The sequence below is a fragment of the Lactuca virosa genome, chromosome 4 (assembly GCF_052849685.1).
Source record: "Lactuca virosa cultivar CGN04683 chromosome 4, Lactuca_virosa_CGN04683_v6, whole genome shotgun sequence".
Taxonomy (NCBI): domain Eukaryota; kingdom Viridiplantae; phylum Streptophyta; class Magnoliopsida; order Asterales; family Asteraceae; genus Lactuca; species Lactuca virosa.
The window spans coordinates 76,040,553-76,061,780 of NC_136429.1; the positions used below are offsets into that span (position 1 = coordinate 76,040,553).

General features: G+C 34.0%; 2 protein-coding genes and 1 long non-coding RNA gene across 12 annotated transcripts; 2 read left to right on the plus strand and 1 right to left on the minus strand.

The window, feature by feature from the left end:
* Nucleotides 1–1,530: 1,530 nt before the first annotated feature.
* LOC145105560 (uncharacterized) lies at nucleotides 1,531–3,714 on the minus strand. The gene is made up of 3 exons (XR_013707353.1): nucleotides 3,588–3,714; nucleotides 2,216–2,300; nucleotides 1,531–1,884 (listed from the first exon to the last, which is right to left on the minus strand). It is a non-coding gene; the product is annotated as an uncharacterized LOC145105560 (long non-coding RNA).
* Nucleotides 3,715–3,822: 108 nt separating this feature from the next.
* LOC145105559 (FCS-Like Zinc finger 3-like) lies at nucleotides 3,823–5,241 on the plus strand. Its single transcript, XM_079042639.1, has 2 exons — nucleotides 3,823–4,037; nucleotides 4,673–5,241. The coding sequence occupies exons 1-2, from the start codon at nucleotides 3,928–3,930 to the stop codon at nucleotides 4,845–4,847; spliced, it is 285 nt and encodes a 94-aa protein (XP_078898765.1). The 5' UTR covers nucleotides 3,823–3,927; the 3' UTR covers nucleotides 4,848–5,241.
* An 11,239-nt stretch (nucleotides 5,242–16,480) lies between these two features.
* LOC145105561 (Vacuolar sorting protein 39) lies at nucleotides 16,481–20,983 on the plus strand. Of its 10 annotated transcripts, XM_079042647.1 has the most exons (13): nucleotides 16,649–16,767; nucleotides 17,048–18,035; nucleotides 18,116–18,312; nucleotides 18,430–18,571; nucleotides 18,659–18,931; nucleotides 19,035–19,156; nucleotides 19,233–19,512; nucleotides 19,630–19,685; nucleotides 19,762–19,830; nucleotides 19,979–20,090; nucleotides 20,173–20,262; nucleotides 20,375–20,545; nucleotides 20,630–20,983. In XM_079042647.1, exons 2-13 carry the CDS (start codon nucleotides 17,307–17,309, stop codon nucleotides 20,720–20,722), a joined length of 2,334 nt encoding a protein of 777 aa, XP_078898773.1. In that variant the 5' UTR covers nucleotides 16,649–16,767; nucleotides 17,048–17,306; the 3' UTR covers nucleotides 20,723–20,983. The 10 variants fall into 10 exon arrangements, 7 of the variants coding, with proteins under 7 accessions (XP_078898769.1, XP_078898770.1, XP_078898768.1 ...); XM_079042640.1 differs by having other exon boundaries at nucleotides 16,483–18,035; XM_079042643.1 differs by lacking the exon at nucleotides 20,630–20,983 and having other exon boundaries at nucleotides 16,482–18,035; nucleotides 19,762–19,834; nucleotides 20,008–20,090; nucleotides 20,375–20,513.
* The last annotated feature ends 245 nt before the right edge of the window (nucleotides 20,984–21,228 follow it).

Sequence of the window (21,228 nt, forward strand, 5' to 3'; positions counted from 1 at the left end):
AATAAAGTCAAAATTAGCCGACGAAGTCTAAACGAAAGTTGTAGAATATATTCCCGCCTACGCGTGCATATAAAGAATGTCAAAAATGGAGCCCGTATGCGAAAGTTATGGATTTTAGAAGATTTGGGCTCAATATCCGAAGAATCTCGCAAGGATAAGGCCGATTTCGGTGAGTCATGCGCGCCACGTGTCCGAGCCGAAGACCCAGCCGATGACGCGTCGCCTTCCGATTCGTCCGAACAGTGGCCCAATGCGCGTCCGACGCGCCTCGCACCAGGTGCCTCGCGTCCGAGCTTGCTTTCATGTCTCGCATCCGACGTCGCTTCGTGGCTCGCTCCCTCGCTGCCGCGTGTCCGGTGACTCTCCCTTCCTTTGGCCGAACCTCGCATCTCCCCTCCTATAAATAGAAGGCTGCGAGCCTTCCCGAGTAATTTTGAAAAATTGCCAATTTTGACCCCTAAATCAATATTTTAGCTATTTTGACTTCCCCCGAAGCCCCGAAATCATTTCCAACACCCCAAACACACCCCGAAGTGCCCGAGAAGCCCGAGAACTTTATCTTTTCGGTTTGAAGCTCTACCTTCGCAGAACCCGGTTTTCAATAAATCTTCCGGTTTTCAACGAAGGAAGTTATATTTAGAGCCGAAGTGCTGTCCAATTTACTATTTTAACCCCCGGTTATTTCATGGTGGGTTCAATATATAGGAACAATTGTATGTTATGTGTTCTATGTGCTATGTGCTTTCCAGTGTTATTATTCCGGGTTATTTTCCCGTGTTATTTTTATTTCTGCTATTTATGATAGCAAAGCTATACCTTTGACCATGTGATCAGTGAAAGGACTTAGATTCACGGTGGTACTGGTACGTAGCCTCTGGCCATGTAGAGCATGTCTCCGTAAGAGAATGACTTCTATTCTATGGCATTGGCAGATGGTTAGATAGGGCTATAAGCTTGAAATCTACCGAAATGTTTAAATCAGAAAGTGTATGTCTTCCGTGCCATTTGGGCCGAAGCTTTAATGATCGTATATCTTCGTATCAAATCATTGATTGATATGGAAAGTTTGTCACATGATTCACATATGCCTTTGTTGTTTCTTGTTCCTCTTTGCTTATTCCATATTGAAGTATATATATGACATAACGTTATATTGTATCTATTGTTGAACTCACTAAGCGTCACCGCTTACCCCTCTCAGTATTTAACAATTGCAGGTAATAAGAATCCAGTATAGTCATATACTGTTGGAAGATGTAAAATAGTTTTTACTATTACTTTTGTATTTCGGTTTATGTTTGTATAAAATTACAATATCCTGGGTAGTTATGTAAAATATTAAAACATAGTCGGTTTGTATCCAGTCTTTTGTAATCACTTTATCAATGTAAGATATTGTTTTATAAATATGCATGTAGCATGTTTTGGATTAACAATTGTCAAGTATGAAAGTTTGGGTCTTTCAGAAATACGAAAGTTTAGAAAGGGGTTCTTTCAGTCTTAATCCATTAAGACCTTCTACAAGATGCATGGAGCAAAACTAACCATTTGGACTTCATTTTTATGGCTTAGGACCCCTCCTAGGATCTGAAAGGACAACTCAAATTGTCAAGAACATGCCCTGCTCAAGATAAGACATTTAGGACCAAAAGTATCACTAAAACACCCATTTCTAGATCTACATGATTGAAAGACAAAGATGCAAACTTTATATCTTAGAAGACTTGCAAATGAAGAATAAATCCCAAATCCAAAGTGCTTCACTCTTCCAAGATGAGCTTGGTTTTCTTCCTTCTTCTCTTAAACACACAAACACACTCTTTAAGGCTTGAAATGGCTTCACAAGATGAACTAGGGCTTCAAACACAAATGAGAGGGTGGAGGCTGATAAGATGAAGGAAAATGATGTCATAAGGATGCTTATATATGAGCTAAACCCTTAAAATTTAGGGTTTCCTTCTTTGGTAAGTACATCATGCGTACACTGGTGTACGCCATGCGTACTAGGGCACGCCCTAGTACGCTCAGCGTACACCACGTACGCATGGCGTACTCCGAAGACCCAAAATTTACAATAATGCCATTAAAGCGCTTTGTGCATACATTTCTTGAACTTGGGACCAAAATGCAATATAATCAAATTATAGGGCTGAAATTAGAAGTACCTTAATCATCGGGATGTTACAAAAACAATGAGGGTAGATAATGGATATACCTGAAGTAGAGTCACATGACTTGACTTTACTATCTCTAAGATCTTTCAGGTATTATAGGCAACTTCATTTCCAATGCCCATATAACTGACAATACAAACAAACAGACTCATTGGGTCAACACATAGAATTTTATTTTTATTTCAACTTTTAATTGTTTTTTAATTGATGTAATAAAAGAAAAATGGAAAATAAAATAATAAGGGGTATATCTATCATTATAAAAAGTTTAAAATGTTTGGACAAAATTCGCAACAAAATGAAACTTTTGAATCGATAGTGCTAGTCCAAACATTTTTGGAAAAAAAATGACAATTTTAAGCTAAACACCTATATATATTTTGCAATTTTATTTTGTATATATTTCATATGTTTTCTCGGTACTTGACCCTCATATAATTTAATCTCAAAATATTGATAAATCATATCATCCAAATGATCCATGCTAACCCACACAAGACATATGTAAAAAGTCAACCACGAAACAATAAGACATTTTTGGTGTGTCAAACTTTAAAATATACATCTTTTGTGTAGAATTTTATACCTTAACTATTAGATTTTTATTATGAGTATCATATAACTTAGGCCCGTTTGATACGCATATTTCCAGGTCCAAACAGATCTTTCTGGCTGAATGGACCGGAAAGACTGTTTGATTTGCACAAAAAATGGTCTTTCCCGGTAAGATGTGTCTTTCCCAGAAAGCCCCAAAATCATATCTTTCTGGCTGAATGGGCTGGAAAGACAATTATGCACCAAACCCAGCCTCTTTCTTTCTTTCTTGGATTATTATTTTTTTTAAATAACTTTTTTTAAATTTATCTTTTATTGAATTATTACTTTTTTTCATCATTCAGCACAGTCAATCAGATGTACAATCAAACAACATGGTTTCTTTCCCAGTCAGAAAACTTTTCCAGACAGCACTTTACCAGACAGCACTTTCCCAGACAGAAACTATCAAACGGGACCTTAATCTATATGACAAATCCGAGACCTTCTTAACAATTCTAGAAACAATATTTGGCTATTATTAAGCATATTTTATGCAGTGATTAAACAAATATAAAAGAATATTTCTAATGATGCAGATTAGAGGATTTGTTAATTCAATTTTATATGTTGATTGTCATAAGTACAAAATAAGCATTATTATTATATATTTTATCACCATTTGGATGACTATTATTATATAACAACAACCTATGATTGATAATTTCTAACCAGGACAATAGATAAATATGATAAATTGATAATTGATAAGCAATCACTTTGATAATGTGTAAAATGGTAGGTAAACGAAAATATATGTCCGAAATTGTAAAACCCATAAACCTAAAGGACCACAAAAGAAAAAAGAAGAAAAAGTACCTCAATAATTAATAGGCTATGCCACTGGATTCAGGCCCCTTGAATTTTGGAAAGGGAAAGTGGTTTGAAAAAACCTGTATTAATCTCCTGCATCACGGACCACTCTAGAATCAAGAAGAACCCCAATCTCACCAACACGTGTCATTAATCTATAAACTAAGAACCACGTATGGTCCCTGCTCCATCTCACACCCGATCCCTAGCACCTCTCCTCTATAAACTCTATAAATGATCACTTCTCTACAGCAAGAATTCCTTCCCACAGTCCCTTGATCTTTAACCTACACACCCCTCGCTCATCTTAGCGATCGCCAACGTCTTCTTTTAGTTTATACACACAATGAAGTCTGCTGCGCTATCTTACGCCGGGTACGAAGAGCCTCATTTTCTTGAAGCTTGTACTCTTTGCTCCAAGCCGCTGGGTCATAACAGTGACATATTCATGTACAGGTATAAAATTAAAATCAATTCTTTTTTTCTTTCCCAATATGTGCATCATAGACTTGTACCTTTGACAAAATAACTATCGATCGAATCAATCAACGTAGTGATGCAATCTTTTTATAAAGATCATCAAGGATAGAACCAGATTCATAGAAGGGTTGTACCATGGAAATTCTGTCATAGAATCTTTCAGGAGATTCATCAGCTTCTGGGAAAACAAGACATGTGCATAAAGGGTTGTGCCTTATGCATAAAGAGTTGTAGTCTTGAAGAAGGTTGCATACCCTGTTGTACGATGTCGATTTGTTTTGAGATTTGTGAAGGGTATTTCCGTAAATTCCTACAGGGGACAAGATTCATTGTATCAGGACAAAAGAACTTCTAAAGTTTTCAACCCAATGAACAAAACCAACATAAAGATTCAACTCTTTTGAAAAAAAAAAAAAAAAAAAAAACCAATACATAGAAGGGTTGTACTTTATACATAAAGAGTGGTACCATCTAAAATTATTTTCGAGATGAAGTCAACATGTCTAAAGAGGCATACAGAGTTGTATTTTATATGCATATGGGGTGGTTGTAGTATGTTAGTTTTGCTGTTTTGGTTATATTCTGATGGGTATTTTTGTAATTTGACACAGAGGGAACACTCCATTCTGTAGCCAAGAGTGTAGACAAGAACAGATTGAGAATGATGAGGCAAGAGAGAGGAGATGGAAGAAGGTTTCTTCTTCATCATCATCATCCAAGAAATCAACAGAGAATTCCAAGAAATCTGCAACTGTGCAAACTGGAACCCTTGTTGCTTCAAATTAATCAATTTACAAAATATTATGTAAATTACATAATTACCCCCTTTCTGATCAAGAAAATATGAGGGGAGGGGATGAGTAAATTGGAGAAAGTTGGGGGGTTTTTTGGCTTGGTTTTGTATAGAAGTGATGGTGGCCTGATGGGTGTTGTCATTTGTCAAGACTCATATGATGATGATGATGGCTGGTGATGACGAAGAGAAAAGACAAAGATACCCTTAGAGACAAATTTTGCCCTTTTCTCTTTTATTTTTTAAATTTCTGCGATGTTTTTGTTTTTTTTAAGCGATCATGTCTTGGGGGTTTTTTTTTATAAAAATGAGAATTACCCAACTTAACCATGTCGTAAATTTTGAGTTTTTTAATTCTGCAATTATATTATGATAAACATTTAAACCGTTCTTATGTGTTTGCTTTCTTTTTTACCTTATAATTTAGGTTTGTGTTGTTTACTTCTTTAAGCCTTTTATTTTAACAAGGGGCAACCAAAAGTCCAAAAGGGAATAAAGTGTGTTAGCACTTAGCACCCAAGTTAATTACAAAATATTTATTAAACTATGGGGGGTTGCATCCCATATAAGCAGGAACCCCATAAATGATCAAATGGAAAAAGTAGTAACATATTTTTGTCAATTTGTTTATTACAGAATTCCACTTTCATTTTTTCTTAATACTAGCAAAAAATCTACATCATCCAAAAACTAAGCAGAAATCGTGCATGGGGTTAATATAAATAAACTCAGAAAAATCAAGAATTTTTATATGTTCATACCACAAGACAAAATTGTATTTTTTTGGAGTTTTAGTCCAAACCACGACTTTTTTGAATTGGTGGTCCTTTTGAGGTAAATTCGTTGCGTTTTTTGTCTATAGGTAACTGAAATGACCGTAATGCCTTTCTGATATATATATATATATATATATATATATATATATATATATATATATATATATATAATGTTTTTTCTATTTAATTTAAATGAAAAAAATAATTAATTAATTAATTTGGACCCACATCTCTCTCTCTCTCTACAAACACACACACACAATCCCCACCCCCATTCTTCCCTAGTCGAACCATTCACCTTCATCGCTCCTTGCTTCACCCCACACCTTCGTCTTCTTCTCTAATTTACTTTCGCCTCATCACCGGTCTTTGTTATCGCCTGAAGTCAGCTATCCACAGGAAAAGGGAACAATAGCCCAAAATTATCCCCATGTAATCATCCATCGATTGACTGCTGTTGAACCAAACCTTCTAAAGAATCTAAACAACTCAAAGATTTCCCAACTTCATCATTTCATTCACTATGAAACAAATGGTTTATACATCAAACAGATTACAACGGAAACCTTACTACATATACACTCACTCTCATACAAAACTAAGAACAATACAGACAACTGTAAGAAGTATGAACAAACCCTAAATTGGATCGTAGAGAGAATGAACAGAGAGAATGAACAGTTTTCACACACTAAAATATCTAGTCTCACTTAGACAAATGAAGTTGAAACTGAGTACATATACCCTGGATCATAACACCATCGGGTATAACCAGCGACCCGCATGTAAACGCGATACCTGCACAAACATAACAAAACACACCCCCACAAATATACAAATATGCAATACTTACCCAATAATTAATTAATGTTTAGGTTTGTAACAATTATAAACATAACACTTCTCAACATGCCCCCTCAAACTAAACATTAATTTTAGAAAACATGAATTTAACCAACCTTTTTAAACACATCAATCATATTAAGTCGATTCACAATATACTCATGTTGTACACTACCAAGAGATTTTGTAAGTATATCTGCATTTTAATTTGAAGACACAATTTTATTCACTTTAAGTATTCCATTTTCAATTTTTTCCCTAACAAAATGAAGATCAACTTCAAAATGTTTTGTTTTTTCATGAAAAACAGGATTTAGAGCTAATTTAATTGCAGACTCACTGTCACAAAAAACATCCACAGGTAAATTTGATTTTATACCCAAATCATAAAGCAATTTTAAAATCCAAATTATCTCACAAGTTATACTACCTAAAGCCCTGTATTCAGATTCAGTAGAAGAGCGAGAAACATTACTATGTTTCTTACTCTTCCATGAAACAAGGGATTCACCTAAGTACACTAGATAACCAGATACAAACCTTCGACTAATAAGACATTTAGCCCAGTCTGCATCAACAAAACCAACCAAATTAAAACAGCTAGACTTTGTCAAATGTATTCCCATACATGGACTGTTTTTCAAATACCTCAGCAGTCTGAAAGCAATATTAACATGAGATTTATATGGCTTATGCATGTATTGACTCAACAGTTGAACAACATAAGAAACATCAAGTCTAGTCACAGTAAGATAGATCAATTTCCCAATAAGTTTCTGGTATTCAGTTATATTGACCAAATAATCAGATTTTTCCAAATCATATTCTCTTTTAATGACCAAATTAGGCTCAAGTGGTGTTTTAACAGGTTTACAAGGAAGCATCCTAAATTCATGGAGTAATTCCATACAATACTTTCTTTGATTAAGACAAATTCCATTCTCAGTTTTTAATACCTCAATACCTAATAAATATTTCAGATCACCTAAGTCCTTGATTAAAAACTGAGACTTAAGGAAGCTTTTAACATTATTTAATTCAGCTTCATTATTACCAGTTAAAATAATATCATCTACATAGACAAGAAGAACAACAATTGTATCTTGACAATTTCTAACAAATAAGGAATAATCATTTATGCTTTGCTTAAAGCCAAAACTGGAAAGAGAAGAACAGAGCTTCTCATTCCACTTTCTTGGAGCTTGTTTAAGCCCATAAAGTGATTTTAATAACCTGCAAACTCTGACATCATCCTTAGAATGATATCCTTCAGGTTGATTCATATATACACACTCAGACAAATTTCCATATAAAAATGCATTGTTAATATCTAACTGATAAAGAGGCCAAAAATTATGAACAACCATAGAAACAACAACACGAACTGTTACTATTTTAGCTACAGGAGAAAAAGTCTCCTCATAATCTATACCCTCTCTTTGGTTATAACCTTTAGCAACAAGTCTGACCTTATATCTTTCTATATCACCATTGGACTTATACTTGATTTTATAAATCCATCTACATCCAATGGCTTTTCTTCCCTTAGGAAGGTTAGTTATTTCCCAGGTATTATTTCTATAGAGAGCCTCCATTTCCTCATTCATGGCCTTGATCCAATTAGGATCCAAAGCAACATCACTATATGATTTTGGCTCAACAGTTTTATTCAGACTAGAAACAAAGCAAAAATTATCCTTATTAAGAGTTGAATAGTTAACAGACCTTTCAATTCCATATTTATGCTTACCCTCTACAACATAATCAATAAATCTAACTGGCATGTTAACATTCCGACCAGATCTAGTAACCCTAGTTGACAAACTATCAGAAGGATCAGAATTTAGTGAATCATTTTCCTCAGAAAAAGCAGAAGAGTTTGGAAGCATCTCACCAGAAGGAGGCACATATGCCTCACCAGTCTGGTTGCTGACATTAGAGGGACAAGTCTCATCCAGGTTATGGTCTGCATTAGCACCATCCAACTGATGGTCACTTCTCAAACTTTCTAACCTAGTGTTATCTAGAACAAAACTAGAGTCAATTGAGTCATCATAGGAAAACAGGTCATTTGAGTCTACAGTGACAACAGATTTATCTGTCAAAGATGAGGATTTAAGCTTGAAAGGAAACACTGACTCGTAGAATTTTACATCCCTGGAGACAAAAACAAAATTGGAATCAAGACTAAGTACTTTATAACCCTTTTTATCAGAAGAATAGCCAAGAAAAATACATTTATCAGCCCTTTCAGAAAACTTATCTGAATTATTTAACTTGGTGGCAAAACATAAACATCCAAAAACTCTAAGTTTATCAAAAACTGGTGTACTATTATAAACAAGTTCATAGGGAGAAGCACCATTTAAAACAGAAGTAGGAGTTCTATTAATCAGGAAAACAGAGGTTAGGATAGCATCTCCCCAGTACTTGATTGGTATACCATATTGAAACATTAATGACCTAGCAACATTTAAAATATGTCTATGTTTTCTCTCCACAACACCATTCTGTTGTGGAGTATGAACACAAGATGTTTGATGTAAAATTCCTTTGGACTCAATCAATTGTCTCATCCTACTATTTAAAAATTCAGTACCATTGTCAGATCTAACAATCTTGATTTTAACAAAAAACTGATTAAGTAAAATATTAAAGAAAGTAAGAACACAATTATAAACTTCATCTTTGGACTTCAACAGATAAACCCAAGTTGCCCTAGTATAGTCATCCACAATTGTCAAAAAATATCTAAATCCTTCTGTAGTTGTCACTCTATAGGGATCCCAGACATCTAAATGGATTAACTCACTAAGTTTAGAAGTAGTATGTTGACTAATAGGAAAGGGTTGTCTAGTCTGTTTAGCTTTATGACAAACATCACAAGGTGGAAGATTTTCATTTCCAATTTTAAGTTTGTTCCTTAAGGAACTTAAGGCTTGATCAGAAGGATGACCAAGTCTATTGTGCCAAGTTAATTTAGACACATAACAAACAGAAGAGGAAATAGATGAACTAGATAGATTACCTGAAGGTACACTATTTATGTAATAGAGACATCCAGACTCTCTACCATTCCCCACCATCACATTTGATTGTAAATCCTGAATTTTACAATTATGTTCATTAAAAACAACTTCACGGTTACTGTCTTTGCAAACCTTATGCACAGACAACAAATTAACATTGAAATCAGGAACAACAAAAACATCAAATAGAGTCAAAGAACTAGACAAATTCATATTACCAATTTTATCAATTTTAGCTTATGTACCATTAGGATGACTGACAAGTAATTCTAACTTAGACACATCCACAGTGTCATGAAGCAGTGACTCAGAAGCAATCATATGTTGATTAGCTCCTGAGTAAACTATCCATTTTTGACCATTAACAGAAGCATTAAAGGCTTTAAACAAACAAGTACCTGCCATATTTGCACTAGCAGAAGCTTCCTCATTGACTTGCCTATGACCAATAAGTTGTAAAAGTTTGACATATTGATCCTTAGTGAGTTGATGAAACTCAGAATCCCCAATGGAGTCAGAAAAATTATTAGTACCAGTACTTCCAGAAGAAGTAGTGGTTGAGTTTGCAGAAAAATTCTTAACAAAATTATTTTGATTATTTGTTTCACTTCTTGACTTAAAATCCTTAGGATATCCAATTAACTTGAAGCATTTTTCTATGGTATGACCTTTCACACCACATTTCTTACATTGAACTATTTGACTCTTATTCTTATTATTATTGTTCCTATTATTAAACCTGCTGTTAAAAGCAGAAGACTGAGATTTAGTCACAGACTGAGATGACTGAAGAGAGGTCAAAGAACCATTCCTTTGAAGTGACTCTTCTCTTGACACAATAGAAAAAGCAGTTTTCACATTAGGTAAAGGGTCCATCAACAAAATATGACTTTTGACTTGACCATATGAATCATCAAGACCAGACAAAAACTGCATAAGTTTCATGAGATTAGAGTGATCCTTCAATTTGATAGAGGCATCACATGTACATTCAGTTAGACTAGTAAGACCATCAAACTCATTCCATAAAGAATCAAGCTTATTGAAGTAATCAGACAAAGAAATACCATTTTGTTTAAGAGAATTAATCTGCTGATGAATATTAAAAACAACAGACCCATCAGACTTATTGTAAGTTTCAAAAAGATTTTCCCAAATATCCTCTGCAACTTCAGAATAAGCTTGACTCTGATAAATGGAGTCAGAAATAGAAGATAAAAGCCAAGAACAAACAACAGCATTTGCCCTATCCCATTTAGTTTTCTTAGAATCATCTACATTACTTCTTTTATAAGAACCATCAACAAATCCTAACTTGTTTCTTGCCTTAAGAGCCCTAGAAATGGAGCTTCTCCATAATCTAAAATTTTCATTACCAATTAACTTGGTTGTAATAATAGAGGTAACAGTATTATCAGAAGGGTGAATGTAGAGAGGATCATCAAAATTAATTTGATCATCCTTTCCACTTCCACCAGGTGGATCAGTAGAACCACCTGCCATAGAGGCAAATAAAAGCAATCAAGAACAACAAAAAAACAGCTAGAAAACAAGTCCATGTACAGATCTTATGTCCAGATGATCACCACGTATGTTGGGGCCCAAGACAATCAGTACAGAGAGAATAACAGAACAACAGATGACTTAGAAAAAGAAAAACAATAACTGGTGTACACAAGACACCAGGATCTCCCAGAACAGATATAGAAAAGGATAAAGAACGAGAAACCTCACAGAGATTTTAGAGGAGATAACAAGGAATCGACTCTCTCAGTCCGTTCTCTACTAGGGTTTATCGGTGATGAAATCCGACCCCTAGAGAGTTATTCAGACAAGAGATTGATCGATCAGTTTAGGGTTTCCAATTGACGAGCAGTATTGCAATCGATAATCGCACAGCAGAACCTGCAAGATCACAAACACACTCGCAGTACCAAGATCTAAAAGCAAAAAGAACCAAACACAGGTATTCGTTTCGATTTAGGGGTTTTCTTCAATAACCGAACCGAATACCAAGTAGAACACAGTTTATGGTAGATAGAGTTCAAGAAACCCTCCGACTAACCAAAAACTGTGTAAATCAAATCAAAACGAAAGAGTGAGAGATTCAAAAAATACCTAATCAATCGAAAAGGCGGCGGAAATCAACGATCGTCACAGAAACAACACGAACTCAACGATCGTTGCAGGAACAAGGAGCCTAAGCTCTGATACCATCTAAAGAATCTAAACAACTCAAAGATTTCCCAACTTCATCATTTCATTCACTATGAAACAGATGGTTTATACATCAAACATATTACAACGGAAACCTTACTACATATACACTCACTCTCATACAAAACTAAGAACAATACAGACAATTGTAAGAAGTATGAACAAATCCTAAATTGGATCGTAGAGAGAATGAACAGAGAGAATGAACAGTTTTCACACACTAAAATATCTAGTCTCACTTAGACAAATGAAGTTGAAACTGAGTACATATACCCTGGATCATAACACCATGGGGTATAACCAACGACCCGCGTGTAAACCCAATACCTGCACAGACATAACAAAACACACCCCCACAAATATACAAATATGCAATACTTACCCAATAATTAATTAATGTTTAGGTTTGTAACAATTATAAACATAACGGTTCTCAACAAACCTCCCACCATTGGCGTTTCCAGTTCCCACCTCCTTTGATGACTCCATGGCCTTCGATGTCCGGTGGCCCCATCTGAAAGCTTCATCGCTTCCATGTCATTGCTCACTGTATATCAGAGCATCACCTGAAAGCTTCATTACGGTTGTTCTGTTTGGTGGCTTTGTGAATCTGATGGCTAGTGGTATCAGCGATGGAGGGTTTATGGAAGTTTAAGTTCTAGTTTTCGACTTGTTGAAGCAACGATCTCCGATTTCTTACAATTTTGCATCTGATAATTTTGGAGGTTTAATTTCTAATGTAGTTAATAGACTTGTGATTGGTTTAATGAATTGGATGGTGTTTTTGCTCATTATTGATTAATTGGGTATTCACAGGAAAGCTTCAATCATTTCCCTTCAAGATTCAGCAAGTATTGATTAATAAAATGTTTATTTAATTTTAAAAATTATGTTTTGTTTATTTAATTTAATGTAAAAAAAAGTATAAATAACTGGAGTGATAACTATTTCCAATGGTTAGTGGTGTGTTAGTGAGGATGCAGTGAAGATGATGTGGGCTGATGTAATATTACATCTGAAACTTTAAGGGACTCTTTAAGAATTAAGAGGCTTTTTTTTTCATTCCTTACCAAACACCCTCGATCTTATAAATCCATACATGATCTCTTAAATTTTCAATTAAGAGACTAACAAACAACCCATTACCCTTATCTCTAACTTTATTCGTACTAAGTGAACCTTATACCTTTTGACATTACCATGAGTCTCATGTCAACTTCTTAAAACATACAATTATTTGCTAAAAAGTCTAATATTTTGGCTATTTTGTGAGTATGACCTAACATTTTTTTTAATGAAAACAAAAAGACTGGTGAACTTTGGTTTTGACCCTTTTGAATAGGTTACATGTTACCATCCCATCCATCGATGTATCGTTAAAACGACCTGGTATTGTACCTTAATTACTCAACCATAAACCCTCGATAAGAACAAGTTTTTGAGTAAGAGTTTTTTGAGTTTAGTTTGTATGAGACATCTCCATAAAGATAAGTAATAGAACACCGTCATCTTTTAATTTTAAATCGAGATAACAATATGTATGCACCTGCATAAATTTGCAAGTGGAGGTTGCTGGAAATGGTGTCAAAGGTCATTAATTGTTTTTGTAATATTTCTAATAATAACAGTATCATTTTGGGTTGACTTCATGACCCAAATAACATTAAGGAAATGGAAAGAATAAGTTGTTAATTTATTAAGGAATTAATAAATTAATTAGAAATTATTTTGGTAATTAAGTAAATTGTTTTAATTAATTAAAGTGCTTGAATATTAATTAATCCAAGAGATTAATTGGAATATTCCAAAAGCTCCCAGAGCATTGATATGGACAATTTTGACTGTTGGATTAAGGTGTCTAAGATCACAACTAAATTGGTATAAAGCTGCAAATGGAAGCAAAGTTCTTTTTGGGTTGCCCTCATAACTTGTAATGGTGTATAATGACTTTTGAAGAGAGATGTTGATTTATTGATTTATTATATGATTAATAAATAGCAATAAATGGTTTGTTAATATATTATGAGGTTAATGTATTAATTAGAAATAATATTGTTTAATTAATAATTAATCAGAAACTAACTGGAATTAATTTTAGGATTAATTGAAATTAATTAAAAGTGTAAGGGCTGAATTGTAACTGTTCAATAGTTGAACAATAGAGACAATTCGAGATTGTTTCTAGGGTTGGACGATTTCTTGGATCCTTTTAGGGTTTCTGGAATATTCCTGATAGCTGATAAGGATAAGGATTTGAATAGATTAAAATATTATTATTTTAAAATTCAAATCAGGGTTTATCCTTATGATCCCCTAGCTATAAATATGACCCATTGACTCATTATTTTCATGGTCCTTACTACCTAGAAGGCTGAAGAATGAAAATTCCTTCTCTACTCCTCTTTCCTCAAGTCATCTTGTTACTAGGGTTTGAGTACAAATCATTAGAGACATTAGATTTCCAGTGCTTGCTTTCCAAGAATTTTGAAGAAAGATTTGAATTAGTTATTTGTTATAATAATCAAAAGGTATGTAAACCCTAACTCTCTTGTATTTTCGAAATTACCTAGGGTTTGCTAGGGTTCTTGATGTTCATAATTTATTGCTATCAATAGAGAAAACATAGATCCAAATAGGTTGCATGTGAACTTAAGAGTTAAATATTTTCCCGCCTCATGCATAGATTTATAACCTATAAAACCCATCAATGGTATCAGAGCCATTGTTTTCTGTTGATTTTGCATAAAATGAATAGATCAAAATTAGGGTTTATCGAAAATAAGGATAAACCCTAAAAAGTTTGTATCCTTTAGGATTTGATCAGCTAGCTATAAATAAATTGATATGGGTCAAATGATGGGGCTGTTATTCACTCTAGAAATCGTCCACTTTGTCTTTTTTTTTTCTCTCATCTATACAAAATTTCTAACCTCTATCCTAGGGTTAGAGAATTTTGACTAAACCCTATTCCAGGGTTCTTCCTTTTGTTTTTGGAGTTGTGGGTTTGACTTCATTAGAGGGGTTCTACTTTTGATTCTTCATCCACTGCAACAACTGACAATCACAAGATCTAAAGCAAGAAGCCAAGATGTTAGTATGTTCTTTCTTGTAGTTTTATAAAACACGTTGCTATAACTAGTAAAACTTAGATTTCATTAATATGAAGCTTATATGGGACATGTTGATCAAGTTTTACAGATTTCATTAAAGTTTTTTTTTTTCAAAAAAATTAGTTGATTGTAATCTCAATCAATTAATTGGTTGTATAATGTTAATTAAGAAACGATTACATATTTTATTTATGTTAGGTAACTAAACTTAAGTATACTTTATGGCTTATATTTAAGGATACTAAGGGAGGAGGGAGTCATTCCCTCCCAACCCACTAAACACACTGCCACATCACTTTTTCTCTTTTGTTTTTCTTCATATTTTCGAACCCACAACACACGGAAATCATATCTTTTTGAACCCACTCAACCCACTCAATTAAAAAAAAATACAAAACAATCAAATGTAAAATCTTAATTAGCAATAGAGTTATTGACGGTACCACTCTCGCTTCAACGAGTGGGTTGATTGGTTTCACTAACCCACTTCATCATCTCTCTCTACTTTCTCTTTCTTATTTTCTCTTGTACCATGTGTTTTAAAACTTGTACCTTAATTGTTTTGTATTTTTTTTAATTGAGTGAGTTGAGTGGATTCAAAAAGATAGGATTTCCGTGTGTTTTGGATTCGGAAAGATGAAGAAAAATAAAAGAGAAAAAGTGATGTGACAGTGGGTTCGATGGGTTGGGAGGGAACGACTCCCTCCTCCCTAAGGAGTCCATTTTGGGATATTTCATGCGACAAACTACACATTACTATTATTAATTTGTTGTTAGGATGATCAATGTTTTTATTATTTTTTATTATTTTGACAAATGTTATAATGATTACTTTAGGAAGTGGATTACAAAACGCATGAGTTGCTTCATATTCTAGTAGAGTTGAGTTATTTGTGATAGTTGGTACACCATATGTAAATACCATTATTATGCCTTATAATGATTATTTTAGGATGTGTATTACTTCAAAATGCCTAGAGCAACCATGAACCACATATGATTCGAGGTGAGTTGAGATATTTATGAAAGTTTTATACATATCAAATAGTTACAACTATTACAGAATATCTAAGGATGCCGTAAAATGTGTATTTTAGGATGAGAATTACGTTAGAATACTGTGATAACAATGTTAGATGCCACATACATAAGCAAAACCAAGACATCAATCAACAAATATTAACATGTAACCTTTTAAAATGGTCAAAAGTAAAGATTTACCGGTTTAAATTGGAAAAACATGTTGGTTTTTATTGGCAAATATTGAAACTTTAATTGTAATTAACCTTAAGAAATGGAAGTGGTGTCACGTTACTTAATGTGATCTATCAGACTATCACGTTACTTATTGATTGTCAAAAAGATATTGATTCGTACACAACAATTTTTAGCTATACATAACAAATTGTGTTTTACATAATTGTACAATACAATCATCCAAAACATAAATTGTTGTATATGACTAAAAATTGTTGTGTACAAATCATTATTTTTGTCAAAAAGGTAGAAAAATAAAAAATTAGGATAAAAGGTTAATGTTATAAGAAAACAATTTTTTTTTTTTTTTGATAAACTAGGAATTTTTATTTCATTATTAGAGATCATGGTAGATTTGTAGTGCTTTAAAAGTAAATCGGGAATTTTGGAGTCAATGATCGATTTTCTACACCCGTAGAGTAATAGTCGTTAAACTGAATCGCATCGCTACAACTCATCGTCAGTCCATCGTCTTCTTCATCTTGCTCTACATTATATTATGGCGGAAATTTCGAAGCTTTAAACCCAAAACCTCATCTCCCATGGCTAAACCCCTGTTGAAATCTCGCACGATCCTCGAACCTTTTGCACAATTCAACGCATCGTCATCATCAATTCGATCTCTAGCTCTTTTTTCCACATCTCCTTCCGAAACCCTAATATACGTCGGCACTGTCTCCGGTAAACTCCTCCTACTCTCTCTTCATCATCCCAATTCCAATTCTAGTAGTAGTCATAACCAAGAGAGTAGTAGTAACAATGAGAACAGAGATAACGATGATCAAATTAAATTTGTGCGGCATATGTTGATAAGCGACTGTGCAGTAGAATCAATACATGTATTTGGTGAAATTGAGAAGGTTTTAGTTGTTTCCGACGGGTTTATACATTTTGTTGATTTAGAATTAGTTAAACCTGTGAAAAAGATCGGTGCTCTGAAAGATGTTAGTTTTGTTGCTAGGAGGTTGAGGAGTAAAGGAAATGAGGGTTTCACAAAGTTAACCGTGGGAGGTGGAGCAGATGCAAGTGGCGGCTCGAGTTTCTTGCAGAGGTTTGGTGGTGGTGGTGGTGGTGGCAGGTTAAACGGTGGTGTTGTGAATGATTTACCTATTGATGATAACTGTGTTTTTGCTGCTGCTGTTGGGAAGAAACTGATTTTAGTGGGGCTTGTTGGTAGGAGTAATGAGAGTTATGATAGTGTTGCAGGTACTCTTGTGACCATGAAAGAGATTCAATGTGTTGATTTAGTTAAAGAGATGGTCTGGATTGATGATTCCATTGTTGTGGGTAGTTCAAGTGGTTATTATTTGTGTTCATGTGTTACAGGTCATTGTGGTTTGATCTTTTCATTGCCAGACATGAGTACACCATGTCTTAAGGTTTTAAAAAAAGAGTATAAAGTTCTTATGCTTGTTGACAATGTTGGGATTATTGTTGACTCTCAAGGGCAACCAGTGGGTGGAAGTTTGGTCTTTCATGGATCTCCAGATGGTATAGGGGAGATAGGCACAAGTGTCATTTCTCTTCACAATGGAAGAATGGAGTTGTATCTTAAAAAATCAGGGAAATGTGTTCAGAAGATTGTGTTTTCAGTAGAAGGAACTGGTCAACGTGTCATAGCAGATGATGAAGATGAAACTGGCAAGGTGGTAGTTGTAGCAACATCATCCAAGGTAATTTGCTACTTGAAAGTACCCTCTGAAGAACAAATTAAGGTTTTTTTGAGAAAGAAGGATTTCAAGGAGGCAATTTCTTTGGTTGAGGAGCTTCATGATGATGGTGAAATAACAAAGGAAGCAATGTCATTTGTTCATGCTCAAGTGGGATTCTTGTTAATGTTTGACTTGCATTTTGAAGAAGCAGTTGACCACTTTCTATTATCAGAAACCATGCAGCCTTCTGAGATCTTTCCATTCATCATGCCAGATCCAAATCGTTGGTCATTGCTGGTATGCTTACATATTTAATTAATAATTGATATATTTTCATTAATAAAAAATAATATTACTGAAATTAAAGTTGTTTTCAGGTACCTAGGAATCGTTATTGGGGTTTACATCCTCCACCTGCCCCTTTGGAAACTGTTATTGACAATGGATTGATAGCTATTCAAAGAGCTATTTTTCTTAAAAAAGCAGGTTTGGAGACAGCTGTAGATGATGATTTCCTTTTGAATCCTCCAAATAGAGATGATTTAATGGACTCTGCTATAAAAAACTTAATCAGGTTTATATACTCTTGACTGTTATTAACTTATTTGTTTCAAGAAGTTTATTTCTTCGATTTGATTTTATCACAACAAATTCAACTGTTCTTATTTTACCCTTTTCTTTAACTTTATAGGTACTTAAAGGCTTCACGTGAGAAAGAGCTGACATCATCTGTGAGGGAGGGAGTTGACACGTTATTAATGTATCTTTATAGAGCTCTGAATTTAGTTGATGAAATGGAGAGTCTTGCTTCTTCTGAAAACTGGTGCATAGTGGTATGGTTGTAATTATTTTATTCAGAATTGAGAAAAGATAATTAATAAAAACATTATTAAACTAAGTAGTTTTAATGGGCAATGCAGGAAGAGTTGGAAACTTTACTGAATGAGTCAGGGCATTTAAGGACACTTGCTTTTCTTTGTGAAAGCAAAGGGATGAGTTCTAAGGCTCTTGCCATTTGGAGAATATTGGCAAGAAACTATTCATCCGGATTTTGGAAGGACCAAACACGGATAAATGAAACAAGTGGGGAAGGTGTAAACATTATATCCGGTAAAGAGACTGCAGCAACTGAAGCTTCAAGGATTCTTGAGGAATTATCTGATAAAGATCTCATTCTGCAACATCTTGGATGGGTATGCTTTTAAACAATCAATCCCTCTTTTCTTTTTGAATTAAAGTTTACATTTTTCTTGCTCATGGAAAGTGGAAACCTTTTTTTTTTTTTTTATAAATTAGATTGCAGATATTAACCAGGTGCTTGCTGTTCGAGTATTGACATCTGAAAAAAGGAGTCATCAGCTTCCACCAAGTGATGTAATTGCTGCAATTGACACGAAAAAAACTGAAATTCTTCAAAGGTAATGAGATTTTCTGGTTTTGATTTATGAATATTGTTGGTTCTGATCTTTTCTGATGTTGTTTACAAATTTGCAGATATCTGCAATGGTTGATTGAAGAACAAGACTCTGATGATCCTCAGTTTCATACATCATATGCTCTTTTACTTACTAAATCAGCACTTGAAAGTTATGAAACAGAAATTTCATCTGAAGCTGGAACCTCAAAGCAGATTAATGGTTTGGAGCCTGAAAAGCAATCCATATTCCAAAATCCTGTGAGAGAGAGACTGCAATTCTTCTTACAGTCTTCAGATCTTTATGACCCTGAAGAAGTTCTTGATTTGATACAAGAATCAGAATTATGGTTGGAAAAGGTCTGTTATAACGGTGTGTAATACTAAGATTAAAAAGTTATTCAAAAAGGAATTGTTTCAGTTTATGTGATAGAAAGTTTGTGTTTTGAAAATATGTTTTCATGGTCTTTTTTGCAGGCTATTCTTTATCGAAAACTAGGGCAAGAAACATTGGTGCTCCAGATCCTAGCTGTGTAAGTTTTTTCACAAACTTCAAAACTTTTTTCACAATTTCTCAAGCTCACAATTTATATAATAAAAAATGTTCAGAAAATTGGAGGACAATGATGCTGCTGAACACTATTGTGCTGAAATTGGAAGACCAGATGCTTATATGCAGTTGGTCCCTTCTCTTTCTCTCTCTCTCTCTCTCTCTCACACACACACACACACACATACACATGTTGGAAAACTTTCATTTATATATATATATATATATATATATATATATATATATATATATATATTTCTGGATTTATGATTTCAGGTTGCTTGATATTTATCTAAACCCAACAGATGGGAAGAAACCCATGTTCAAAGCTGCTGTTAGGCTTCTCCATAATCATGGAGAATCTCTTGATCCTCTGCAAGTTCTTGAGGTATTAAAAAGATAGTAAAAAAGAAAACAGTAACTATAAATCTTACCAAAAGGTCTCAAAAGTTGTAGGTTTTGATTTGCAGAGATTATCCCCAAATATGCCCTTACAGCTTGCTTCGGATACAATATTAAGAATGCTAAGAGCTCGTCTTCATCATCATTATCAAGGACAAGTAGGTTCTTTGCAAATTACCCATCTTTCTTGAAAAAGATAACTGCTTTTCAAGAATGAGCTATTTTGGAAAATATATATTTATAACTTGTGCAAAGTTTTTAACTTGTTAGATTCTCCATAATATGTCACGGGCTGTTGGGCTTGATGCAAATTTAGCAAGATTGGAGGAAAGATCACGACATGTACAAATTAACGATGAAAGTTTATGTGATTCTTGTCATGCAAGACTTGGAACAAAGTTATTTGCAATGTATCCAGATGACACCGTTGTTTGCTACAAGGTGTGTATTCTTTCTTCTCATAAACTCAAAAAGTATGACCACATTGTTGACCCCAACTTAATGTTTTACTTTTATTGTCTGTAGTGCTTCAGACGGCAGGGTGAGTCGACATCTGTAACAGGTCGGGATTTTACGAATGATCCGGTGTTTAAACCCGGGTGGCTTGTTACTGATTGATGATTAATTATTAGATACATAACATGAAGAGTTCCAATCCATACAAAATGGATGATGTTATTTAGTTTTACACTGATGTAAGAGCCCAATTTTTGTATGTTGTTATCCAAGATATGTAAAGCATTCGCTGTAATCATGTAAATGAGGACAATTGCATGTTTTTTTTTTTTAGAGTTTTTGTTATAGAGGAGTACGACTGCAAATATTGTTTTGGTGTTTTTGTCGATTATAATTTATACAAAGTTTGATTGTCGATAACAATGATGATGACTAGTATTTTCCAATTTGTTTAACTTTGTAAGACATGTATTTTTAGTTTTTGTAATGATTATTTTTATGTTCTTGTCTAGCAAATACTTGAAAGTTCAAATACTCATTGATAATAATAAAATAAAACGAGGGGTAAATTGCAATCTATATCTATCTTTCTAGGATACAATGAAATTGTAATCTATCCTTAATTGTCAAACTCGTAACGTACGAGGTTCAAATTGGTTAAATCTCTA

Bases quoted from the DNA above. Each gene is read 5' to 3' on its own strand.
- LOC145105559 (XM_079042639.1), top strand. From the start codon at position 3,928: ATGAAGTCTGCTGCGCTATCTTACGCCGGGTACGAAGAGCCTCATTTT. The intron at 4,038-4,672 runs GTATAAAATTAA...AATTTGACACAG, and splicing joins AGTGACATATTCATGTACAG to AGGGAACACTCCATTCTGTA.
- LOC145105561 (XM_079042640.1), top strand. From the start codon at position 16,629: ATGGCTAAACCCCTGTTGAAATCTCGCACGATCCTCGAACCTTTTGCA. The intron at 19,686-19,761 runs GTAAGTTTTTTC...AAAAATGTTCAG, and splicing joins GTGCTCCAGATCCTAGCTGT to AAAATTGGAGGACAATGATG. The intron at 20,546-20,629 runs GTGTGTATTCTT...TATTGTCTGTAG, and splicing joins ACACCGTTGTTTGCTACAAG to TGCTTCAGACGGCAGGGTGA.